The sequence below is a fragment of the Aotus nancymaae genome, unplaced genomic scaffold, assembly GCF_030222135.1.
Source record: "Aotus nancymaae isolate 86718 unplaced genomic scaffold, 86718_ANA_hifiasm-v0.15.2.pri h1tg000053l, whole genome shotgun sequence".
NCBI classification, from domain to species: Eukaryota; Metazoa; Chordata; class Mammalia; order Primates; family Aotidae; genus Aotus; species Aotus nancymaae.
In genome coordinates, this window is record NW_026988467.1 from 25,432,756 (window position 1) to 25,457,364 (window position 24,609).

Consider the following 24,609-nt stretch of genomic DNA (forward strand, 5'->3'; position numbering starts at 1 on the left):
ATCTAGTATGGCCTCATCTTCACTAATTACATTTACAAAGTCCCTATTTCCAGATAGTGTCACGTTCCGAGGTCCTGGGTAGACATGGGTTTTGGGGCACACTATTGACTTCAGTCTACCCTCCCAAGGCTTACTTTCCTCCTCTGTACAGTCAGGATAGCAGCAATTTCATAGGGTTTTTGGAGGGATTAAATGAGATGATCTCTGTAAATGTCATAGTAACATTCAATAGAATGTGTCAGTTGTGTAAGCACTGAGTCCGCATAGCTGCTGGGATGGAGGTGGTGGTGACGTGATGACGGTGATTGAGATGGCTCCGTTCATGGACCTACCTACACTGGTTACTCACTGAACACAGGGACCTAGAGTGTAGACATCTGCTAAGAGCCGGGGCCTTGTCAGAAATTCTGAAGTCTTGGACTTCCCCTTTGGCCTCAGCCACCTTGAACCTCATCAGAGACTTAGTTCCTAGGAAGTCAGCTTGGAGAAGCAGAAGGAACTTGGTTTCCCAGAAGTCAGGAGAACTGATTTTCTGTGTGACCTTGCACAACTGTTTTCCCCTCTCCAGGCCTCAGTTTCCCCATCTGTAAAGCGGGAGGGGAGGTTTGAACTCATTGTTACAGATTGGAGCCTCTTCCAGTGCTGAAGTTCCAACACAGGGCTCTGTGTCCCACCCCAATGATGGCAGGTTACCAAGAGCCAGCAGAGAAGTTAGGGGCCCTGGGACTCCAGGGACACCTCAAAAATACATTTTGGATCCGTCTTGTTCACTTGAGCAAGAGAAGCCATTATGTTACGGGTGGACCAGGCGGAGTGCTAGGAACATGGCAGGGATTACCTCATTTGGTCTTCCCCACACCCTCACGAGGCAGGAAAGACCATTGTAACCAGTTCACGGAGGAGTAAACTGAGGCTCAGAGAAGTTAGAGCTCACCCAAGATCAATGCAATTAGGGACAGAGTTGGGGCTTTGATAGGTGTGTCCAGTGTCAAAGTCCATGCTTCTCCTTGGGCTGCCCTTTCTCTGGTTGTTGTAAGAGATGGGACCTAAAGCTGTCGCCCAGGCTGAAATGCAGTGGCTATTCACAGGTGCGATCGTGGCACACCACTGCCTTGAACTCCCAGGCTCAGGTGATCCTCCTGCCTCAGCCTCCCCAGTAGCTGAGACTACTTGTACTTTTTTTTTTGAGACGGAGTTTCGCTCTTGTTACCCAGGCTGGAGTGCAATGGCGCCATCTGGGCTCACCGCAACCTCCGCCTCCTGGGTTCAGGCAATTCTACCTCAGCCTCCTGAGTAGCTGGGATTACAGGCATGCGCCACCATGCCCGGCTAATTTTTTGTATTTTTAGTAGAGACGGGGTTTCACCACGTTGACCAGGATGGTCTCGATCTCTTGACCTCGTGATCCACCCGCCTCGGCCTCCCAGAGTGCTGGGATTACAGGCGTGAGCCACCGCGCCCGGCAACTACTTGTACTTTTATCGGATTAGTTCCCTAGGGCTGCCAAAATAAATTACTGCAGACTTGATGGCTTAAAACACAAATTTAGTCTATGGCCATACCACCCTGAACGTGCCTGATCTCATCTGATCTCAGAAGTTAAGCAGGGTTGGGCCTGGTTAATACTTGGATGGGAGACCTTCTGTGAATAATGGGTGCCATAGGCTTTTAAATAAATATTTAAATATAAAAAAAAAAAGCCCCAGAAATTTAGGCAGGGCACGGTGGCTCATGCCTGTAACCCCAGCACTTTGGGAGGCCAAGGCAGGTGGATCACCTGAGCGTGGGAGTTCAAGACCAGCCTGACCAACATGGAGAAACACTGTCCCTACTAAAAATACAAAATTAGCCAGGTGTGGTGGTGCATGCCTGTAATCCCAGGTATGCAGGAGGCTGAGGCAGGAGAATTGCCCGAACCCAGGAGGCAGAGGTTGCGGTGAGCCGAGATCTTGCCATTGCACTCCAGCCTGGGCAACAAGAACGAAACTCTGCCTCAAAAAAAAAAAAAAAAAAGAAAGAAAGAAAAAGAAAAGAAAAGAAACACACAGAAATTCACTCTGTCACAATCCTGGAGGCCAGAAATCCAAAATCAAGCTGGCAGCAGGGCTGTGCTTTCTCTGAAGTCTCTTGGGGAGAATCTTTCCTCGCTTCTTCCCGTTTCTGGTGGCTCCAGGCTTAGTATGCGGCTACATCATCTAATCTCTGCCTTCCTCTGCACACGGCGCTCTCCTCTTCTCTTCCAAGGACACTTGCCGCTGGAGTTAGGGTCCACCTCGATGATCCAAGATGGGCTCGAGATCCTTCACTTAATTATGTCTGCAAATGATTTTGCATTTATATTGAGCAGTTGTTATTTTTGAGCACTCGAAAAGCAATTGGGAATAAAATTAATTCTAAATACTCCAGCAATCCACACCGGATTTGGTTGGAGACCAAACGAGCTTTGGTCTAGGCTGGAGCCGTTTGTTCCGTTTGGCTCCTGGGGTGCCACAGGGTCAGTGGGGCTGGGTGTAGAAGTTCTCCCCTTGTTGCCGTTGTTACTGGTTTTGATTTTAGGTCTCTTGCCCCCACTTTGAACTCATGGGCTGTTGTGCATCAGTGGGAAAAAATCCCCTCAGTTTAGTTAAGGACAAATTAGCTACCTTGGCTAAATAATCAGAGTGAACGTTTCCCCCACCACCGGCGGAGCTGAGTCATGTCAGACTTCAGGGTAAACAGGGTCAGGCCCAGGCATCCTTCAGGGGACCTGGGCTGGTCCAGGGTGAGCATGGGAGAAGGTAGGAAGGGAGGGAGGGAGGGAGAAGGATGAAAGGAGAGAGTGCAAGGGGGAGGCAGGGTGAGGAGGAAGAGATGCCCCAATCTGATCTCTTTGGTCTGTGGCTCGTTACCGCGGATCAGGGCACCTTGACACCTGCACACAGGATTCCTCCAGTAAGCGCTGTGTCTCCTCTGAGCCTGGCCCTGTGATGGGTGCTGGGAGGCAGCGTGAAGGGGACACAGTTCCTGCCTGAAGGATGTCCCAGTCTAGTGTGTAAGACAGACAATGAACATTTGTTCATTTCACAAATATGTTTTGAGTGCCTGCTTTGTGCTGGGTGCTGCTGTAGGTTCTAGGCTCTTCATGAGAGCCAAGACAGATGTGATTCCTGCCCACTGGGAGCTTATATATATATGAAATGGAGTCTCACTCTGTCCCTCAGGCTGGAGTGCAGTGGCGTAATCATAGCTCACTGCAGCCTCTACTTCCTGCACTCAAGTGATCCTCCCACCTCAGCCTCCTGAGTAGCTGGGACTACAGGCATGAGCCACTACCTGGCAAAAAGAGTATGTGAAGGACACAGAGTACTTCGGGTCTACAGGACAGAAGCTAAAACCGAAGCCAAGAAGAAGACACTGGGGTTTTGGGGAAGAGCACTGGGTTTGACTCTCTGCTCAGCCTATTTCTCACTCTGCAGCCTTGGGCAAGTTCCTCTCCTTCTGTCTATAAATTGGAAATATTAAACACTGTCTGTCCCAGAGTAAGGATTAAATAATGTAAAATGTGGTGCCAGGCACAGTGGCTCATGCCTGTAATCCCAGCACTTTGGGAGGCCAAGGTAGGTGGCTCACTTGAGGTCAGAAGTTCGAGACCAGCCTGGCCAACATGGTGAAACTCCATCTCTACTAAAAATACAAAAATAAGCTGGATGTGATGGCAGTCACCTGTAATCCCAGCTACTCGGGAGGCAGAGGCAGGAAAATCGCTTGAACCAGGAGGCGGAGGTTGCAGTAAGCTGTACTCTAGCCTGGGTGACAGAACAAGACTTTGTCTCAAAAAAATAAAAAATTTAAATATAAAATAAATAAATAAAATAAAATGCTTATATCAGTGCCTGGAACGTAGTAAGTGTCCAACATGTGTTTATTATCTGTTAAAAAACAAAACCGGGCGGGGCATGGTGGCTCACGCCTGTAATCCCAGCACTTTGGGAGACCAAGGCGGGTGGATCACCTGAGGTCAGGAGTTCGAGACCAGCCTGACAACATGGAGAAACCCTGTCGCTACTAAAAATACAAAATTAGCCAGGTTTGATGGCTCATGCCTGTAATCCTAGCTATTTAGGAGGCTGAGGCAGGAGAATCACTTGAACCTGGGAAGTGGAGCTTGTGGTGAGCTGAAATCGCACCATTGCACTCCAGCCTGGGCAACAAGAGTAAAACTCCATCTCAAAAAAAACCCAAAACCAAAACAAAAAAACCAAACACAGGTGGAAGGAGCCCGTAAATCACACCGGAGAAAGACCTAGCACACAGTTATTATCCATAAATACTGGCTGCTACCCCCTTGGAATCAGAGGTATACATTTTGTTCTGAATTGACCTCTCCGATTTGCTCCACTGGGCCCCACATTCGTGCCTGTGACATGGTTCTGATGTTTGTAAGTCTGTCTGTCCCTGACCCCACCTAGGCTGTGAGCACTGTCTCCAAATCCTTAAACCATAGCAGGGTTGGGGAATATGTGAGAAGCAGATGAGTGTGCTACAGCGTGGGCTCATCCCCAGCCCGCCTGGCTCCTCGCCATGGCCAAGGTTTCACAGGTGCAGGAGGCTGGGGGAACGTGGACACAGACTCAAGAGGTTATGAGCTTAGGCTCTGGAAACCAGACAGATCTGCATGTGAATCCTGTCACCGTCACTTCGTAGCTATGTGTCTTTGGGTGAGCATCTAACTTAGCTCATTTGCAGAATGAGGCTGAGATGAAATCCTGCATTCACTGCTTTTGGCATAGTGCTTGGCGCATAGGAGAACATTGCCTAAAGGAGACAAAACAACCCACCCAAAGCTGTCGGCGGTCTCCCATTAACACCTTGCACAAAGGAGGGAATGTATTGACCTTCTGGGCACTGGGCGTTTATTTACTTATTTTTATTTATTTGTTATTATTATTTTTGAGACAGAGTCTTGCTCTGTCACCCAGGCTGGAGTGCAGTGGCGTGATCTCAGCTCACTGCAGCCTCTGCCTCCCGGGTTCAAGCGATTCTCCTGCCTCACCCTCCTGAGTAGCTGGGACTACAGGCATGCATCACCACACCTGGCTAATTTTTTTTTGTATTTTTAGTAGAAATGGGGTTTCACTATGTTAGCCAGTCTGGTCTTGAACTCCTGGCCTTGAGTGGTCTGCCCACCTCAGCCTCCTAAAGTGCTGAGATTACAGGCATGAGTCACCGCGCCAGCCTTGTTTTTATTTTATGAGACAGGATCTGGCTCTGTCACCCAGGCTGGAGTGCAGTGGCACGATCACGGCTTACTGCAACCTCAACCTCCTAGACTCAAGCGATCCTCCTGCCTCAGCCTCTGGGGTAGCTGGGACTACAGGCACACGCCACCCCAGCTAACTTTTGCACTTTTTGTGGAGATGGGGTTTGCCATTTGCCCCAGCTGGTCTCCAGCTCCTGAGCTCCAGCGATCTACCTGCCTCAGCCTCCCAAAACGCTAGGACCACAGGGCATGAGCCACTGCACCTGGCTTGGGCACCGGGCATTTAGATATCGGCTGCTCTAACTAACTGCTCTGGCTTTGCCTTGAGAGAACATTCTTACTAGAAGCTTACTTGTCAGTCAGCACTTGGGTATTCAGTTGAGAAGCCCAGCTCTCCAGAGGCCCAGGAACGAGTGTGGATTGAATGTGGCCTGGCTGTGCAGGGTACTACCAGTCTCCATCAAACTGAAGGAAAATTAATCGAGGTGGTGATGATCCCCCTGCAGCGGGGGCTTGTTTAACAGAGGAGTGTAGGGCTCTGAAACAAACATGCGTAGCCACTCGGTGCTTGGTGTTAAGGAAGCTTTGGGGATTTGGAGTCAGAAAGACAGCAAAGCATTTCCCAGAGGTATCTCAGGGTCAACAGAGGTTCAGCCGGAGCTTTCCAGTCCCTACCACCTGATTGGATCCAATAGGTGATGATTAAACCCCAAAAGAAAAAAGCAGTCCAGGTATAGTGGCTCATGCTTGTAATCTCAACATTTTGGGAGGCTGAAGTGGGAGGATCACTTGAGTCCAGGAGTTCGAGACCAGCCTGGACAACATAGCGAGATCCCATCTCTACAAAAAAATAATTAAAAAAATTAGTTTGGTGTGATGGCACACACCTGTAGTCTTAGCTACTTGGGGGAAAAAAAAGAAAAGGAAGAAAAATAACCAGGTTGGGGGGGTACCAAAAGGGCGGCAATTTTCAACTACACACTGGCCCGTAAGCTGCACACTTTTACACATGTGGCTCATGGAAAGCATCACTACGCTGAAATTACCAACAAGGAGGCAAGTTGAGAAAGGTGAAGCGATTTGCTCAAGATCACCAGGCTATGTATGAGCCAAGATCTGAATGGTTCGAAAGGACCCCCTCACCGCACTCTGGTGAGAAAATAAACACAGCTACAGCTCTTGATTGCCCACTTTTTTTTTATTATGATAAAATATACACAACATAAAAAATACAATTTTAAACATTTTTTTTTTTAAGACGGAGTCTCACTCTGTTGCCAGGCTGGAGTGCGGTGGCGCGATCTTGGCTCACCGTAACCTCCGCCTCCTGGGTTCAAGTGATTCTCCTGCCTCAGCCTCCTGAATATCTGGGACTACAGGTGTGCGCCACCACACCTGGCTAGTTTTTTGTATTTTAGTAGAGACGGGGGTTTCACCTTGTTGGCCAGGATGGTCTCCATCTCCTGATCTCGTGATCCACCCACCCCAGCCTCTCAAAGTGCTGAGATTATAGGCGTGAGTCACCGTTCCCAGCCCATTTTAACCATTTCTAAAGGTGTAATTCAGTGGCATTAAGTACGTTCACGCTGTTAGATAGCCATCCCAACCGTTCATCTCTAGAACTTCTTCATCTTCCCAAACTGAATCTCCATGCCCTTTAAACAGTGACTGCCCATCCTCCCCTTGCCCCAGCCCCTCATAACCCCAGTGCTTCTGCCACTATGACTCTGACTACTCTAGCGCCTCATGTAAGTGGAATCATACAGCATTAGTCTTTTTTGACTGGCTAATTTTACTTAGCACAATGTCCTCAAGGTTCAACCATATTGTAGCAGGTGTCAGAATTTCCTTTTTTTTTTTTTTGAGACAGGGTCTTACTCTGCTGCCCAGGTTGAAGTGCAGTGATGTGATCTCGGCTCACTGCAGCCTCGACTTCTGGGGTCAAGCAGTTGTCCCTCCTCAGCCGCCCGAGTAGCTGGGGCTACAGGCATGCACCACCACGCCCAGCTAATTTTTGTATTTTTTGTAGAGACTGGCTTTTGCCATGTTGCCCAGGCTAGAAATGTCCTTCTTTTCTTAAGGCTGAATAATATTCCATCGTATGTCTATGCCACATTTTGCTTCTCCTTCTACCAATGGCTGTGTGGGTTCCTTTCCCACATATCATTGATATTGGCTATTGTGAAGGATACTGCTGTGAACATGGGTATACACACAGCTCTTCAAAGCCCTGCTTTTTCTTTTTTTTTTTTAGAGACGGGGTTTTACCTTTTTTTTTTTTTTTTTTTTTTTTTTGAGATGGAGTTTCACTCTTGTTACCCAGGCTGGAGTGCAATGACGTGATCTCAGCTCACCGCAACCTCCGCCTCCTGGGTTCAGGCAATTCTCCTGCCTCAGCCTCCTGAGTAGCTGGGATTACAGGCACGCGCCACCATGCCCAGCTAATTTTTTGTATTTTTAGTAGAGACGGGGTTTCACCATGTTGACCAGGATGGTCTCGATCTCTTGACCTCGTGATCCACCCGCCTCGGCCTCCCAAAGTGCTGGGATTACAGGCTTGAGCCACCGCGCCCGGCCCGGTTTTACCATATTGGTCAGGCTGGTCTCGAACTCCTGACCTCAGGTGATCCACCTGCCTCAGCCTCCCAAAGTGCTAGGATTACAAGTGTGAACCACCAGGCCCAGCCCCCCCTTTTTTTTTTTTTTAAGCAAAACCCTGCTTTTAATTCTTCTTCCTGGAAGAAGAGTCGGATTGATCATAAGGCAATTCTATTTTCAAATTTTTGAGGAATTATAATTTTGTTTTCCACAGGGGCGGCACCATTTTACATTTCCACCAATGGTACACAAGAGTTTCAGTTTCTTCATTTCTTCAGATCCTTGCCAACACTTGATTTCTGGGTTTTGTTGTTGTTGTTATCTTAATAGTATGAAGTACTGTCTCTTTATGGTTTTGATTTACATTTCCCTAATGATAGTGACGTTGAACATCTTTTGATGGCCTTGTTGATCATTTGTATATCTTTTTTGGAGAAATATTCAAGTCCTTTTTTTGTTTGTTTGTTTTTTGAGACAGAGTCTTACTTTGTTGTCCAGGTTGGAGTGTAGTGGTGTAATCATGGCTCACTGCAGCCTTGACCTCCAGGGCTCAAGCGATTCTCCCACCTCTTCCCTCCACGGAGCTGGGACTACAGGCCGCATGTCACCACGGCCAGCTAATTTTTGTATTTTTTGTAGAGATGGGGTTTCGCCATGTTGGCCAGGCTGGTCTCTAACTCTTAGACACAAGTGATCCACCCATCTCAGCCTCCCAAAGTGCTAGGATTACAGGCATGAGCTACCACGCTTGGCCCTTGTTCATTTTTTAATTAACTTATTTGCATTTGGTTGAGTTGTAGGAATTCTTTATACAGTCTGGATATTAACCCCTTATCAGATATGTGATTTGCAAATCTCTTCTCCCATTCCATGAGTGGCCTTTTCAGTCTGTTGATAGTTCATTTGTTTTTGTTTTTTTTTGGGGGGTGGGCAGGCAGAGTCTCACTCTGTCACCCAGGCTGGAGTGCAATGGTGCGATCTTGGCCCACTGCAACCTCCGCCTCCCAGGTTCAAGCGATTCTTGTGCCTCAGTCTCCCGAGTAGCTGGGATTATAGGTGCACACTACCACTGTCAGCTAATTAAAAATATTTTTTTTAATATAGAGATGGGGTTTCAGCATGTTGGACGGGCTGGTCTCAAATTCCTGACCTCAACTGATCCACCTGCCTCGGCCTCCCAAAGTGCTGGGATGATAGTGTCATTTGATGCACAAAAGTTTTAAATTTGATATAGTCCAACTTAATGTATTTGTTATTGTTGCCTGGGCTTTTGGTGTCATGTCCAAGAAATCATTGCCAAATCTAAAAAGAAACTTAAAAAAGAGAGAAAAAAAGAAAGGAAAACAAGCAAACAAAACAAGAAATCATTGCCAAATCTGGTATCATGAAGCTTTTCCCCTATATTTTCTTCTAGGACTTTTATGGCTGATCCATTTTGAGTTAATTTTTGTATATGGTATAAGATAAAGGCCCAATTTCATATCCACAACATTTTGTAATAGAAGAAAAAATTAGAGAACCATAGTAGAGTTTTGGGAAATGGAGCCATAAATAATTTCTCTTTCTAGAAAGTTGAGTCTCCTGCCTCCTCCTGCCTCGTGCTCCATCTAGCCTCCACACAGTAGTCAGCATGATCTTTTTTTTTTGAGACAGGGTCTCGCTCTGTTGCTAGGCTGGAGTGCAGTGGTGTGCTCTTGGCTCACTGCAATATCTGCCTCCTGGGTTCAAGTGATTCTCTTCCCTCAGCCTCCTGAGTAGCTGGGATTACAGGCGCGCGCTACCACACCTAGCTAATTTTTGTATTTTTAGTAGAGATGGGGTTTTGCTATGTTGGCCAGCCTAGTTTCGAACTCCTGACCTCAGGTAATCTGCCTGTGGGCAGATCACGAGGTCAGGAGATTGAGGTCAAACCACGTTGGCCAGGCTGGTCTTGAACTCTTGACTTAAGGTGATCCGCCCTCCTCAGCCTCCCAAAGTGCTGGGATTACAGGTGTGAGCCACTTTGCCTGGCCAGCATGATCTTTTAAGAAACTCACATAAATGAACCACATCGCTTCTCTGTTTAAAGTCTTCAGTGGCTTCCTGTCCCACTCAGAGTAGAGCCAAACTTCTTGCCTAGCCCGAAGCCCCTGCATGATTTGACTCCTGCAGATTTCCGCTGCTGCATCTCCTGTTGCCTCCCTTCCTAAAAATATAAAAATGGCCTCCCTTCCTCCTTTCCTCCCTTCCTCCCTTCCTTCCTTCTTTGAAGTTTTGCTCTTGTTGCCCAGGCTGGAGTACAATGTCACAATCTCAGCTCACTGCAACCTCTGCCTCCTGGGTACAAGCAATTTTCCTGCCTCAGCTTCCTGAGTGGCTGGGCTTACAGGCGCCCACCACCACGCCTGGCTAATTTTTGTATTTTGAGTACAGATGGGATTTCTTCATGTTGGACAGGCTAGTCTCAACTCCTGACCTCAGGTGATCTGCCTGCCTCGGCCTCCCAAAGTGCTGGGATTACAGGTGTGAGCCACTGCGTCTTAGCCAAGCCTGTTTGCATTTCTGACCTGAGGACACCTCAGGGGTGATGAGACCAAGGCAGAGGTCCAGCCCAAATAGACGTGAGTGCACTTAAGCGGAAGGGCCCAGGTACGAGCGCTGGAGAGCCAGGTTCCTTGAGGTTCTGCATGTACCAGTTGAGAATCAAATGGCACATGTAATTGGGAGAAGCAGTCTCTGTGGATGTGGACACTGAAGGAATAAAGAAGGCTGGCACAGTGGTTCAGGCCTGTAATCCCAGCACTTTGGGAGACCGAGGTGGGCGGACTGCTTGAGCCCAGGGGTTTGAGACCAGCCTGGGCAACATGGTGAAACCCTGTCTCTACAAAAAATTCAAAATATTAACCAGGTGTGGCGGTGTGCACCTGTAGTCCCAGCTACTTGGGAAGCTGAGGTAGGAGGATCACTGGAGCCCAGAAGGCCAAAGCTACAGTGAGCTATGGTCGCACCACTGCACTCCAGCATGGGCAATAGGATGAGAACCTGTCTCCGAAATAAATAAAAATAAATAAATCAAACCAGAAAGCCAAGTGTTGTGTGGGCTTGGGGCTGTCATATGTAAACTGCAGCATAAAGAAAACAACAACAACAACAAAACAGTCATTTGAAAAAAAAATTGGCAGCAAGAGGAACCCCAATATCATTGTATTGGGGGTTAGGGTTTCAGTATATGAATTTGGGGGAACCAAACTCAGTTCATAGCACACCTCCTCAGAAAAGCCATTGTTGACCTTCTCTTCTAAGCCAGGGTCCCTCCACACTCGCCAGCCTGTCACTCCCACTAGGTAGTGTCCATCAGTATAACCCGTTCTTATCCTTCACAGCATCTTGGTAATAGCAGGTAACTGTTCATTAATTAATGAAGCATTTTGTTCAATGTCTGCCCTCCTCCCTAAGGTCATAGATTTCAAGAGGCCAGACTGTTGTCATTACACCTAGATCCCTTATTCAGTGCCTGGCATGATCGAGTGTCCATTTAATACCTGTGAGCAAACGCCAGTTTATAAGAAGTTCACGTTCTTGACTTTTTTACTATGAGAGGTGGCGAGGAAGGAAGGTAACAAGTACCTCCTTCCTTGCAGGAAATGCAAACAGGCTTGGCCAGGAGTGGTGGCTCAGGCCTGTAATCCCAGCACTTTGGGAGGCCAAGGCAGGCAGATCACCTGAGGTCAGGAGTTTGAGACCACCCTGGCCAACATGACGAAACCCCGTCTCTACTCAAGGATGGTAACAGGTTACCAGATGTTGGCACTTAGACTGAGTTCAATACCAGATCTGCCACTTACTAGTCATATGACCTTGGATAAATCACCTCACCTCTTGCGCTTCCGTTTACCTTCTCTAAGAGCTGTCAATACATATTTGGACCACGAGAAGCAACGGGAAGAGAAATGACAGCAGGGGTGAGGTGTGGGACAGAAAACAGGGGCAGGAGGAGGATTGTCTAGAGGGAGTACTGGGACTGTTAGGCACCCCCATCCTTGCACCCTGCAGAACCAGACGGCTACCCCTCCACTCTGCAAGAAGGCAAGGTTTTTTCTTTTCTAGAGAACTTAACATGGAGGAAGTCTGGACTCAGGGCCAGCAGTTACAGAAAGAGTCAGGGCAAGATATCAAAGGTAAAATATGGAGGGGGAGGCCAGGTGCGGTGGCTCATGCCTATAATCCCAGCACTTTGGGAGGCCAAAGTGGGAGGATCACTTGAGCCCAGGAGTTCGAGACCAGCCTGAGCAACATAGTGAGACCGCCCCCCACCATCTCTATTTTTATTATTTTTTCAAATGGGGAGGTTGGGGGACTCCCAGGCCCCTTCTCCAGCTCTGCCAACAGAATTCTGACAGCCAGAAGTATGCAACCCAGGTGGGAGATGGGAGGATTCTTTTCTGAAGCCCTGAAGGCCAGAGAAGAGACCTATGAAAACTGATATTTACATGTCCCTCGGTGTAAAAGGCAGATCATCACTCAATTCCCCTATAGTGAGGCCCACCAGTTGACAGGGCCCTCACACTAATACACACACACACACACACACACACACACACACACAGACACAGAGCTGCCAATTATTTAGTGCTTCACTTAAAAATCCGAGTTTAGTGCATTCAGAGACTAAAAAAAAAGAAAAAGAAATCTGAGTTTAGTTACATATCACCAGATACTTGGAGGAAGTCTCCAGGATAAGAGAGGAAGGCTAAAGCAGACAAAGGAACTAAAATGTCTGAAGCAAGTAAACGATGCAGAGAGCAGAAGAAAATACAAAGCAAGACTTCTTGGTGTTCTCAGACAGTTAAGAGAAGATATTATGTCCCTGAAACAAGATGCTATAAATGCTATATGAAAAAGGAATGGCAAGAGAAGAAGAAAGGGCACTGGAAAAATAAAACATGAGAGTCAAAAATTTTAAAAAGTCAAGTGCCAGGGCTGTGTGTGGTGGCTCATGCCTGTAATCCCAGCACTTTGAGAGGCTGAGGCGGGAGGATCATCTGAGGTCAGGAGTTCAAAACCAGCCTGGCCAACATGGTGAACCCCATCTCTACTAAAAATACAAAAATTAGCTGGGCATGAGGGCAGGTGCCTATAATCCCAGCTACTCAGGAGGCTGAGGCAGGAGAATCGCTTGAACCCAGGAGGTGGATGTTGCAGTGAGCTAAGATCACATCACCACAGCACTCTAGCCTGGGCAATAGAGCGAGAATCCATTTCAAAAAAAAAAGTTAAGGGCCAGGCATGATCACACATGCCTGTAATCCTAGCACTTTGGAGGCCAAGGTATAAGGAATACTTGACCTCAGGAGTTCAAGACCAGCCTGGGCAACATAGGGAGACTGCATCACTACAAAAAAAAATTTTTTAATTAGTGGGGCATGGTAGCGCACCTGTGATCCCAGCTACTTGGGAGGCTGAGGTGGGAGGATCGATTGAGGCCAGGAGGTTGAGGCTGCAGTGAGCTGTGATTACATGAGTGCACTCCAGCCTTGGAAACAAAGCAAGATCTTGTAAAAAAAAAAAAAAAAGTCGATGGAAAGTTGGAGAGATAACGATGAAAAGGAAGTTTCCCAGAGGATATAACAAAAAGATGATGTCAGAAAATTAGAGGATCTATCCAGGAGGTCCAATATCTGACTAAGGGAGTTTCCAAAGATCCCAGAGAAAGCAAAGGGGAGGAAGTGATATGAGAACATTTTATACTGAAGGACATGACTCTTCACACACACATGGAGCTGCCAGTTCACCGAGGAGAGGTGGGGAAGGAAGGAAGGTAACAAGTGCTGAGTGGTTACCCTGAGAGGGCCCAACACGAATGAAAAAGAGCCTCTGAAAGCACACTGTCACAAAAGCGCCAGACTCCAGGGATAGAGAGAGGAACCAAAAGTTTTGCAGGTAGAGAGGACAGATCACATACAAAACATCAGGAATCAGAATGGTGTTAGATGCTTCAGTAGCAACACTGGAGGCTGGAAGATGAAGGAGCCATGCCTTCAAAATTCTCATGGAAAATGATTCCAACATACCATTTCATATACAGTCAAAGAAATGAGAAGTTAGGATAGAATAAAGACATTTGACCGGGCGGCGGTGGCTCACACCTGTAATCCCAGCACGGTCGGGAGACTGAGACCAGCCTGGCTAACGTGGTGAAACCCCATCTCTACTAAAAATACAAAAATTAGCCAGGCATGGTGGCACACACCTGTAATTCCAGCTACTTGGGAGACTGAGGCAGGAGAATCGCTTGAACCACGGAGTTGAAGGCTGCAGTGAGCCGATATTGTGCCACTGCACTCCAGCCTGGTGACAGAGCAAGACTCATCTCAAAAAAAAAAAATTTTCAGACGAGCAAGGGTGTAAAAATTCTACCTCCTGTGTGCCCTTTCTCAGGAAGTCATTAGAGGATGTCTTCCACCAAAATGAGGGCATAGATCAAGACAGAGGAAGACTTGCAAGCCAGGAAACAGGTGCTCTAGCCGAGGAGGACAGGTGTGCAGCTGACCCAGAAGGCAAACAGTGCAGTTGGAAAGTGGGGCGGAAAGGTCCAGGACATAGCTCACTAGGAAAACAAAAAGAACTGGTAGATGATGTGATCGCCTGGAAGAGGCGTCTTATAGGTCTTTTGGAGTGTTGGAGGAGATTTGGCAATATGCACACAGAACTAAGAAAGTGGAAAAAATTGGTGCAATTATTCTCTTGGGGAAAATTAAATGTCTGCACTAAAAAATGTAATTATAGTATGCTTTTTGGCTTAGCAGTGGACAATATCTACAAAGTCATAAGAATGTAAACCCTTAATACTGAGTTAGCGGAAAATGGTGATAAAACTGTATTGGAGCCAGACATGATGGTGCACACCTGTAATCTCAGCTACTCAGGAGGCTGAGGCCAGAGAACTGTTTGAGCCCAGGAGATGGAGGCTGCAGTGCACTATAGGTTGCACCTGTGAATAGCCACTGCACTCCAGCCTGGGCAACATAGCAAACCCTGTCTCTTAGGATTTTCTTTCTTTCTTTGTTTTCTTTTCTTTTCTTTTTTTTGAGACAGAGTTTTGCTCTTATTGCCCAGGCTGGAGTGCAGTGGCACTATCTTGGCTCACTGCAACCTCTGCCTCCCTGGGTTCAAGCAATTCTTCTGCCTCAGCCTCCCAAGTAGCTGGGATTACAGATGCCCACTACCATGCCCAGCTAATTTTTTGTATTTGTAGTAGAGACAGGGTTTCACCATGTTGGCCAGGCTGGTCTCAAACTCCTGACCTCAGGTGATCCACCCGCCTTGGCCTCCTAAAGTGCTGGGATTACAGGCATGAGCCACCGTTCCCAGCCAAGACCCTGTCTCTTAGAGACAAACAAATAACTGTGTTGGGAGGATGGAGAGAACAGCTGGGTGATGTGATGAGTTAGCCCTCATCTACTGCAATAGGGAGTGGTGGGGAACATGACTAGCACTCACTAATAGCTGCTTCTCCCTGCTTTGGGTCATGTAGAAGACTATTTCTCAACCCCTTACAGCTGAGCATGGCCACATGACGACTTTTGGCCAGTCAGCTTCACGTGGAATTGAGGCGTCGCCAGCGTACTAAAGCTTAGACCACCCTGCACTGCCTCTTCTCCCTCTCTGGTGATCAGGGGGGCCTTGGGTTAAGAGAGCGGGGCCACAGGAGTGAAGCAGCCTGGAATTGCCCCCTGGAATTTAGTTGTCCTGGAAGCACTGGACTCTGCGAGAGGTAGCCCTTTCCTTTGTTAAAGCACTGGGATGTGGTATTTAGGCATAGCCTTGCTTAACCAAGCCCACGCTTCAACAGACACTGTCTAAAATGGATGAATCAAGAAATAGCCACTTAAGCATATTCTTTAGAATTGTGGAGATAAGCACCATAAGAATAGCTAAAGACTTTCAAAGTGGTTGGCTCTGGGGAGCAGGACAGAGGAGTAAGTGAGCCAGGATGGGTAGAGGGGCAGCTGTTCTCATGATTGTCCTGCATGACTTTTTACGCTATGTAATTGTGTTACCTTGGCAGAAATAAAATTTTCTTTTCTTTTCTTTTTTGTTTGAGATAGGGTTTCACTCTGTTGCCCAGGCTGGAGTGCAGTGGCACTATCTCACTGCAGCATCTGCCTCCTGGGTTCAAGTGATTCTCCTGCCTCAGCCTCCTGAGTAGCTGGGATTACAGGTGCCACCACCACACCTGGCTAATTTTTGTATTTTTTGTAGAGACGGGGTTTCATCATGTTGGTCAGGCTGGTCTTGAACTCCTGACCTCGTGATCCACCTGCCTCAGCCTCCAAAAGTGCTGGGATTACAGACATGAGCCACTGTGTCCAGCCAATTTTTTTTTCTTTTCTTTTCTTTTCTTTCCTTCCTTCCTTTCTTTGTTTCCTTCCTTTCTTTCTCTCTCTCTCTTTCTTTTTTTCTTTTGTTCTCTTTCTTTCTTTCTCTCTCTCTTTCTTTCTTTTTCTTTCTTTCTTCTTTCTTTTTTAAGAGACAGTGTCTTGCTGTGTTGCCCAGGCTGGTCTCAAACTCCTGGGCTCAAGCAGTCCTCCCACCTCAGCCTCCCACAGTGTTAGGATTACAGACATGAGCCACCATGCCTGGCCAAATCTGCCTTTTAGAGTGAGCTGCCGACTTATATGGGTGATGAATTGTGGGGGAAGGAAGCTGCTGCAGTGTCCCTGCGCGAGCTGTGAGGTGGGACTAAGACATCCACATCACGCATGTCTCTTGAGAGCCTGCTTCTTTGCTGGGCACTGCTGGCAGGCCCAAGGATGCAGCAGGGAACAAAATGGACAGAGTCTTCAGCCTCCAGGGAACTAACATGGGCGAGAAAGTCAAGAGGGCAAAAAAGATGAATGTAAGTCAGGGGGTGGTTTGTACTGTAATGAAAAATGAAGCTGCTGAAGGCGCTAGAGAGAGTTTGTGGGGAGGATGGTACTTTAGATAGAGTGGTCTGGGAGGGCCTCTCTGAGGAGGTGATATTTGAATTGAGTCCTGCATTAAGTGATGGAGTAAGCCACGCAAAATATGGGGGGATGAGGGTTCCAGGCAGAGGCAAGAGCAAGTCCAGAGGCCCCAAAGTGGGGAGGTGGGAGTGGGCTTGTCCAGGGAACAGCAAAGAGGCCAGTGTGTGGCAGGGGCACATCGGTCGAGGGGAAGGTGCTGGCAGCTGAGATCCCAAAGGTGGTCGGGGCAGCTTGCGGAACAGAGGAAACTTTGGGAAGTCACTGGAGGATTGGGAGCAGGGGAGCGCCATGATTTGTCTTGGGACTGGAGAAGGGAGTCTAAGGTGGCCAGAAGGACAGGGCATGACTGTGGGGGAGCGGAGAGAGGGTGGCCGGGGGAGAGGAGCAGGGTGGGGGGGACGCCTGGCAGGCAGTCAGCTCTGGGCCGCTCAGCCCACTTGGACCAACTACAGCAGCTTCATCACCCACTTCCCAGCATCCCAGCCCCCTCTGGGAATGGAAGGATCCTTCACAAATCAAAATAGCAGGCAAAGAACAGCCTCTAATTGTTCTGCGTAAGAGCAGAGAAATTAGACGAGTCAGCTGTGGGGTTGAGGCCGCCTCTCACACAGCTGTGATCCCGCATCCCACTGAAGACACTTCCTGAGACTTGCAATTCTGCTGTCTCCGAGCAAAACTTTTCCTTCTCCAGCCCCAGAGCAAATGACAGCTGTTTGGGAGGGAGTAGGACAGATGCTGCCCTGGAGGACAATGAGCGCGTCAGTTTCTTTCTAACCAAAAATACCAGTCACTTCATGCAGGAACAGCCTTAGCTGATGCGAGTTTGTTCTATCATTCAAAAACATTGAGTGCCTCGTCCTAGGCGTCCAGGGCTGGGCATGGGATCAGAGAGATTCTAAAGCAAATGGAGGCACGGAGTATGGGACCAGCCTTGGGGTAGAGGAAAGAGAGCACGGGCAGTCAGGAGGTCTCAGTTCTCGCCTTGGCTCTGTCACTGTTGCTGTGTGACCTTAGGTGAGTCATACTGCCTCTCTAGGCTTCGATCTCCCGGTCTCTCCCAGATGTAGGCTTTAGGCTACATAGTAATTCTCAGACTTTAGAGTTCATAAGAATCACTTGGGGGTGAGGAAGTGCTTGTTAAAGATGAAGATTCCCAGGTATCAGTTCCAGAAATGAAGATTGATCAGATCTGAGGTGCAGTTCAGGGCTCTGCATTTCTTCCAGGCTCTTTCGGTAATTCTGAAGAGAGCCCTTGGGCCATGCTTTAATAAAATCACTTCCCCTCAATGCACTTCTCCTCCTGCTCTGGAATTTGAGGAGTCACTCATGTAACCCTCCTCTGGGTATCTCAGATCGCTCCAGAAGCATGAGAGCAGTGTCACATAGCCCTGCCTCAGGGTGCCCATGTGTTGCTGTGGTGGTGACGCTGCATTTGGGAAGGTCTGACTCAGCGTATGCAGCCTCTCCCCGGAGCTACCTGGTGCCCTGCCCAGGCCCTGGTGGAGAAGGGGCCATGGCTGGAAACGTTGACCAAACAAGATAGTTGTGCCGGGCAGAGAGCATGGAGGGAAGCTGGAAGGGCTGGTTGCTGAGTTTGGCTGCAGACATCCGGCTTGGACCCCTGGGCTCATGCCCTGGGTTGGATGTGTGACACTGTCACCTGCTCCCCTTCCCCACACCACTGTGGATGGGAAGAGGGATGCACTGTGGCTTCTGCAGAGAAGTGAGTCCAGTTGCATGGGGATGGGGAGGCCTGGATGGGGCCACAGGAAAGGCTGAGAGCTCTGGTCTACCTCAGAGGACACCCGGGGGCTTGAGGCCCCAGCCAATCTGCTAGGCAGTGTCCCTTCCTCAGCAAGCATATTCCCCAAAGGCCAGGTCAGTGGCAGAAGCTAGACAATCAAGTCACTCTGGTCTAGCCCCCTCCATTCTTCATCTATGAAGAGAAATAACAGCAATCATGTCTGGAGTGCTCTCCATGCACCAGGCTTGCAGCTAAGTGCTGTCTTAGTTTATTAAATGTTCACAGCCATCCTAAAAGGTTGCTACAAACATTACCCCTTTTTTACAGTTATGGATGCAGAGCCTTCAAGAGGTCAAGTTTCTAACTCAGAGTCACTCAGCTAACATAATAAATAATAGAAGCAGGATTAGAACCCAGCTCTGCTTTCTTCTGGAGCCCAGTTTTATTTTTAAACATATTACTTAGTACCTCTCAGAAGATAACGATTTTTCTTTTTCTTTTATTTACTTATTTATTTTTGAGACAGTGTCTTGCCCTGTCACCCACTCTGGAGTGCAGTGGCAGGATCTTGTCTTACCCCACCCTGGGCTCAAGTGATCCTCCCACCTCAGTCTCCCAGGATTATAAGCATGTACCACTATGCCTGACTAATTTTTGTATTTTTTTTATTGTAGAGATGGGGTTTCACTGTGTTGTCCAGGATGGTTTTGAACTCCTGGACTCCAGCGATCCACCTGCCTTCGCCTCCTAAAGTGCTGGGATCACAGGCCTGAGCCACTGCACCTGGCCTAGGAGTTTTCTTAAAACACCTTCTGCCAAAGTTATTCACAACCAGAGAAATCTTTTTGCTTCTGTTGTAGTGAAAGGAGTGATGCCGAATCAGATAGTGCAGGGTTCTAGTCCCACCTCTGCCCCTGACCCTTTTTTTATTTTTGAGATGGAGTTTCGCTCTTGTTGCCCAGGCTGGAGTGCAATGGTGTGATCTAGGCTCACTACAACCTTCGCCTCCCAGGTTCAAGCAGTTCTCCTGCCTCAGCCTCCCTAGTAGCTGGGATTACAGGTGCCTGCTACCACACCCAAATAATTTTTGTATTTTTAGTAGAGACAGGGTTTCACCATGTTAGTCAGGCTGGTCTCGAACTCTTGACCTCAGGTGATCTACCCGCCTTGGCCTCCAAAAGTGCTGGGAAACTGAAATCTGTGAAATGGGATCAATTACACATGCATTTCCTTCTAAGGTACACTAAGATGAAGACAGCCACCAACATCTACATCTTCAACCTGGCCTTGGCCGATGCACTGGCCACCAGCACGCTGCCCTTCCAGAGTGCCAAGTACCTGATGGAGACGTGGCCCTTCGGCCAGCTGCTCTGCAAGGCCGTGCTCTCCATTGACTACTACAATATGTTCACCAGCATCTTCACGCTCACCATGATGAGTGTCGACCGCTACATCGCTGTCTGCCACCCTGTCAAGGCCCTGGATTTCCGCACACCTGCCAAGGCCAAGCTCATTAACATCTGCATCTGGGTCCTGGCCTCAGGTGTTGGCGTGCCCATCATGGTCATGGCGGTGACGCGTCCCCGGGGTGAGTGAACGAGTACGCCGTGGCACAGGCCACTGACCGCAGGAGGCAGCACATGGGCCTTTGTGGGCTTGCAGGGCGCTTACCAGGGTGAGTGTAGGTGGTTCACCAGCAGAGGTTGGCTTCTGATCGAGATCAGTGATGATGTGGTCGTTGGCCAGTGGGAGTGTAGAAGGTCAGCCAGTGGGAATGGGAATGGCTGGCCAGTGAGGCATGAGGATGGTTGACTATTATGAGGGTGAATGTAATCAGTGGTCATACGGGTTGCTGGCCAACGGGAATGTATGAATTTATGCAGGGGATTATGGGTGGCTGGTTATGTACTTGTAGGTGGCTGGCCAGGGGTGTGTGGATGACTGATCTATAGAGATATGGATAGATATCCAATGAGGTGAGGGTGTCACTGACCAGTGAGCTGTGGAGGCCGCAAGAGTCCCATTTTAAACTCCCTTTCATCCCAATTTGAAAACCATTGGCCTGGATGACCAAAGCAAGGCCTAGAGAATGGCCCACAGGGAATGACAAATAGGAGCTAAAATGGTAATTATTATAGTAACTGCCTGCATTAGGGTAGCTGCCATGACATTGTCCAAAGCTCAGGGGCTTAACACAGTGGAGGTTTCTCTCTCACTCCCATCACAAGCCTGTGTGAGTGGGAGAAGCACAGTCATTCAGGGACCCAGGCTCCTGATGATGGTTTCTGAATCTTCTACTGCTGGCATCTGGCCCACAGATGAATATGGAGAGGGAGCGGGGAGAAAACACAGCCACTTGAAATGTTGGCTGGGTGCGGTGGCTCACGCCTGTAACCCCAGCACTTTGAGAGGCCAAGGTCAGTGAATTACTTGAGGTCAAGAGTTCCAGACCAGCCTGGCCAATATGGCCCTATTTCTACTAAAAATACAAAAATTAGCTGGGCATGGTGACACGTGCCTATAGTCTCAGCTACTCGGGAGGCTAAGGCAGGAGAATCACTTGAACCTGGGAGGCAGAGGTTGCAGAGAGCCGAGATTGCGCCACCGCATTCCAGCCTGGGCGACAAAGCAAGACTTTTCTCAAAACAGTGATAGCCGGTCACATGGCCCCACCTTAATGCAACTAAGTGAGAAATACTGTTTAGAAGGGCACCACACAGTAACTAATTAACCTCTCTGAGCCACACAATATTATGGGATGTTGAGAAGGTTAAAAGAGATAATATGTATAGAATACTTAGGACAAGTCCTGGCTCATCACCAACGCCCAATGAATAGCAGCTATTAAATGATTAAGCCTGTGAGATGAACAAGGCAGGGACTCCCACCTCCATGTTACTGTAAGAAAAGAGAATCAGAGAGGTCAGGCGGTTTACTTAGGGTCACACAGCCAGGCATTTTGTGGAATTTGGCCTGCAGCCTAGGGCTCCTGCCCCTAGGTCTGTTCCTCCTTCTAACCCCTTGGGTGGAAGTTTGCAGAGGGCTCATGCTATGGGTGGGAAAGAACGAGCTTCTTGGTTACCCTTGACCCGCACGAGGGCGGAACCCCTGGTGCCCTTCTAAGCCTACGAGCCATTGGTTTTGACTCAGCAGCAGGGCCCCATTCCTCACTGTCAGCCTTCAGTTTATGGGCCATTAACTGCATCCCTGCTGGGGCTGGACCAGATGGGCCTCCTCACTGCACAATCTCTCACACACACACTTCCCCAGTGTGGGCCATCAGCACTTATTGGACCTGTGGGCCACTTGCTATGTGACCTTAAACAAGTGCTGTTCTGGTTCTGACTTCTACACAGTGAAGGTCTTGGACTTAGTCATTTCTAGGGGTCCTGCCAGCCTCATGTCCTGTGGACCCCCTATGTCTGTGGATCCCAACCCTTCTCACCTCTCAGGCTCCAGTCCATTGTGTGGCTTCTTACATTCTAGCATTCCAAGAGATCCTGGGAGTCCCCTGGGCCAGCCTTGAGGCTGTATCAGAATCCCACAGCACCCCCCAGGTGTTCATCCAGCCCAAGCCCAGCCCAACACTCCAGGAATGGGGAGCTCATTCTATCCTGGCTGCCCTTCCTATCTCAAGAAGGAAGTCCTTGGAGTTAAGCTGAAATCTGCTTTCCTCCCAGAAGGAAGGAAGTTTTGTTGTTGTTGTTGTTGTTGTTGTTGTTATGGGACAGAGTCTCTGTCATCCAGGCTAGAGTGCAGCGGCACTATCCCAGCTCACAGTAGCCTCAACCTCCCGGGCTCAAGCGATCCCCCAACCTCAGCCCCCCAAGTAGCTGGGACTACAGACGCGTACCACCATACCCAGCTACTTTTTTTTTTCCAAGAGATGAGGTTTCGCCATGTTGCCCAGGCTGGTCTCAAACTCCTGGACTCAAGCAGTCCACCTGCCTCAGCCTCCCAAAGTGCTGGGATTACAGGCATGAGCCCCACACCTGGCCAGGAGGTTCTTGTGATTCAGCTGAGACCTGCTTCCCTCTGGGGAGGCTGGCCCTATCCCTGAGTGCTAGACTCCCACACATATGCACCCCTCTTCCCTGTGGGTACACCAAGAGCTTGAGCCCACTGTGCTAAATGCTTTAGGGGCCTTAGCGTATTTACTCGTCACAACAATCCTGGAGATGTGGGTCCTGTCATTAGCCCCACTCCACTGAAGCTTCAAGAGGTTTGGTAATTTGTTCACACTGTGGAGTAATTTGCTCACACTCAGGACTCACCCCTGAGTCCTGCTCCTAACTCATGCTAAGCCCATCTTAGCAGTCCTGTCCCCAGTGGAGCTAGTTTGGAAATGGGTCAGGGTGTTTTGACTTACTGCAATGACTGGCATTCAGTGGGCTGAGCTGAATTATTTCATTACTGCCACGCGTGGACACAAAGGCTGATAAAGGGGCCAGGAGAGAACATGGAAAGGGGACCTCCCAGATGAGGGCCGATCCTGCTGGTCTGTAAGGATGACCAAGAGTTCACCAAGTACAGAAGCCGGGGAGGACGTTCCAGACAGAAGAATCCCCTTGAGCAAAGGCTGGGAGGGGTGGTGGGACCTGCCCAAGCCTTGGAAGGGTGGGCGAGCAGGTGGGGGCCCCTTAGGCGCACAGGCCCCTCACCCCGTCTGTCTTTCCATGTTTCCGTGGCCCAGACGGGGCGGTGGTGTGCATGCTGCAGTTCCCCAGCCCCAGCTGGTACTGGGACACGGTGACCAAGATCTGCGTGTTCCTCTTCGCCTTCGTGGTGCCCATCCTCATCATCACCGTGTGCTACGGCCTCATGCTGCTGCGCCTGCGCAGCGTGCGCCTGCTGTCGGGCTCCAAGGAGAAGGACCGCAGCCTGCGGCGCATCACGCGCATGGTGCTGGTGGTGGTGGGCGCCTTCGTGGTGTGCTGGGCGCCCATCCACATCTTCGTCATCGTCTGGACGCTGGTGGACATCGACCGGCGCGACCCGCTGGTGGTGGCCGCGCTGCACCTGTGCATCGCGCTGGGCTACGCCAATAGCAGCCTCAACCCCGTGCTCTACGCCTTCCTCGACGAGAACTTCAAGCGCTGCTTCCGCCAGCTCTGCCGCAAGCCCTGCGGCCGCCCGGACCCCAGCAGCTTCAGCCGCGCCCGCGAAGCCACGGCCCGCGAGCGAGTCACCGCCTGCACCCCGTCTGACGGTCCTGGCGGTGGCGCCGCCGCCTGACCAGGTCACCAGTGCGCCTCTCTCTAGTGACCCGGCGGCCACATGAGTCCCAGTGGGAGGCGCGGGCCACGGTCTGGAATGGGACAGTAGAAGGTCGGAGGCTTGGGACCGCCGGGTGGGGACCCTGCTTCGGAGACGGGGCCGGGCGGCGAGATGGGCATGGGGTGGGCCTCTGGCTTGGGGCGAGGCAGACGGCAGATCGATGGCGCAGTGCCTCTGGACTGGGTGCCCCGTCCACGGCTCTAGGTGGGGCAGGGGAGCCAGTGACTCCAGGGGAGGAGCGGGACCTGTGGCCCTAGAACTGAGTCCCTAAGTAGGGCATTTCCAGGGGAGCGGGGCTTCAACCTTGAGACAGCCTCGGTTTCTAACTTGGAGCCCAGCTTTCGGAGTTGGGGGTCCGGGCCCAGGACCAGGAGGGGCAATGGCGGGGACTGAGCTGGAAGACTGGGCCTCTGTGTAGTAGGGAGGGGCCTCCTGTGAGGGGAGACCCAGAGACAGGACAGTTGGGTGTGGCTATAGCTCAAGATTTGGTCACCAGATAGGTGGCTTGTGCAAAGGCCCTGTGGCCTCAACTTTGGGATACAGTCCCAGATCCCAGTTCTAGCAAGGGGCTAGGCTCGTGGAGGTCCAGGTGCAACTTGACACCTTTGTAAATAGAACAGAAAAGACTTGAGGGACCAGGTGCGGTAGCTCAAGCCTGTAATCCCAGCACTTTGGGAGGCCGAGGCAGATGGATGGCATGAGCCCAGAAGTTAGACTAGTTTGGGCAACATGGAAGACCCTGTCTCTACAAAAAATACAAAATT

General features: G+C 49.6%; 1 protein-coding gene and 1 non-coding gene across 2 annotated transcripts in view; both read left to right on the forward strand.

The window, feature by feature from the left end:
- OPRD1 (opioid receptor delta 1) overlaps positions 1-23,803 on the forward strand; it is a 47,012-nt gene extending 23,209 nt beyond the window's left edge. Inside the window, exons 2-3 of the mRNA XM_012440007.2 lie at positions 19,807-20,156; positions 23,262-23,803. Coding sequence (XP_012295430.2) covers positions 19,807-20,156; positions 23,262-23,803 — 892 coding nt within the window. The remainder of the gene's footprint in view (positions 1-19,806; positions 20,157-23,261) is intronic.
- Positions 1,549-1,667, forward strand: LOC135269524 (5S ribosomal RNA). Its single transcript, XR_010337788.1, has one exon. It is a non-coding gene; the product is annotated as a 5S ribosomal RNA (ribosomal RNA).
- Positions 23,804-24,609: the final 806 nt, after the last annotated feature.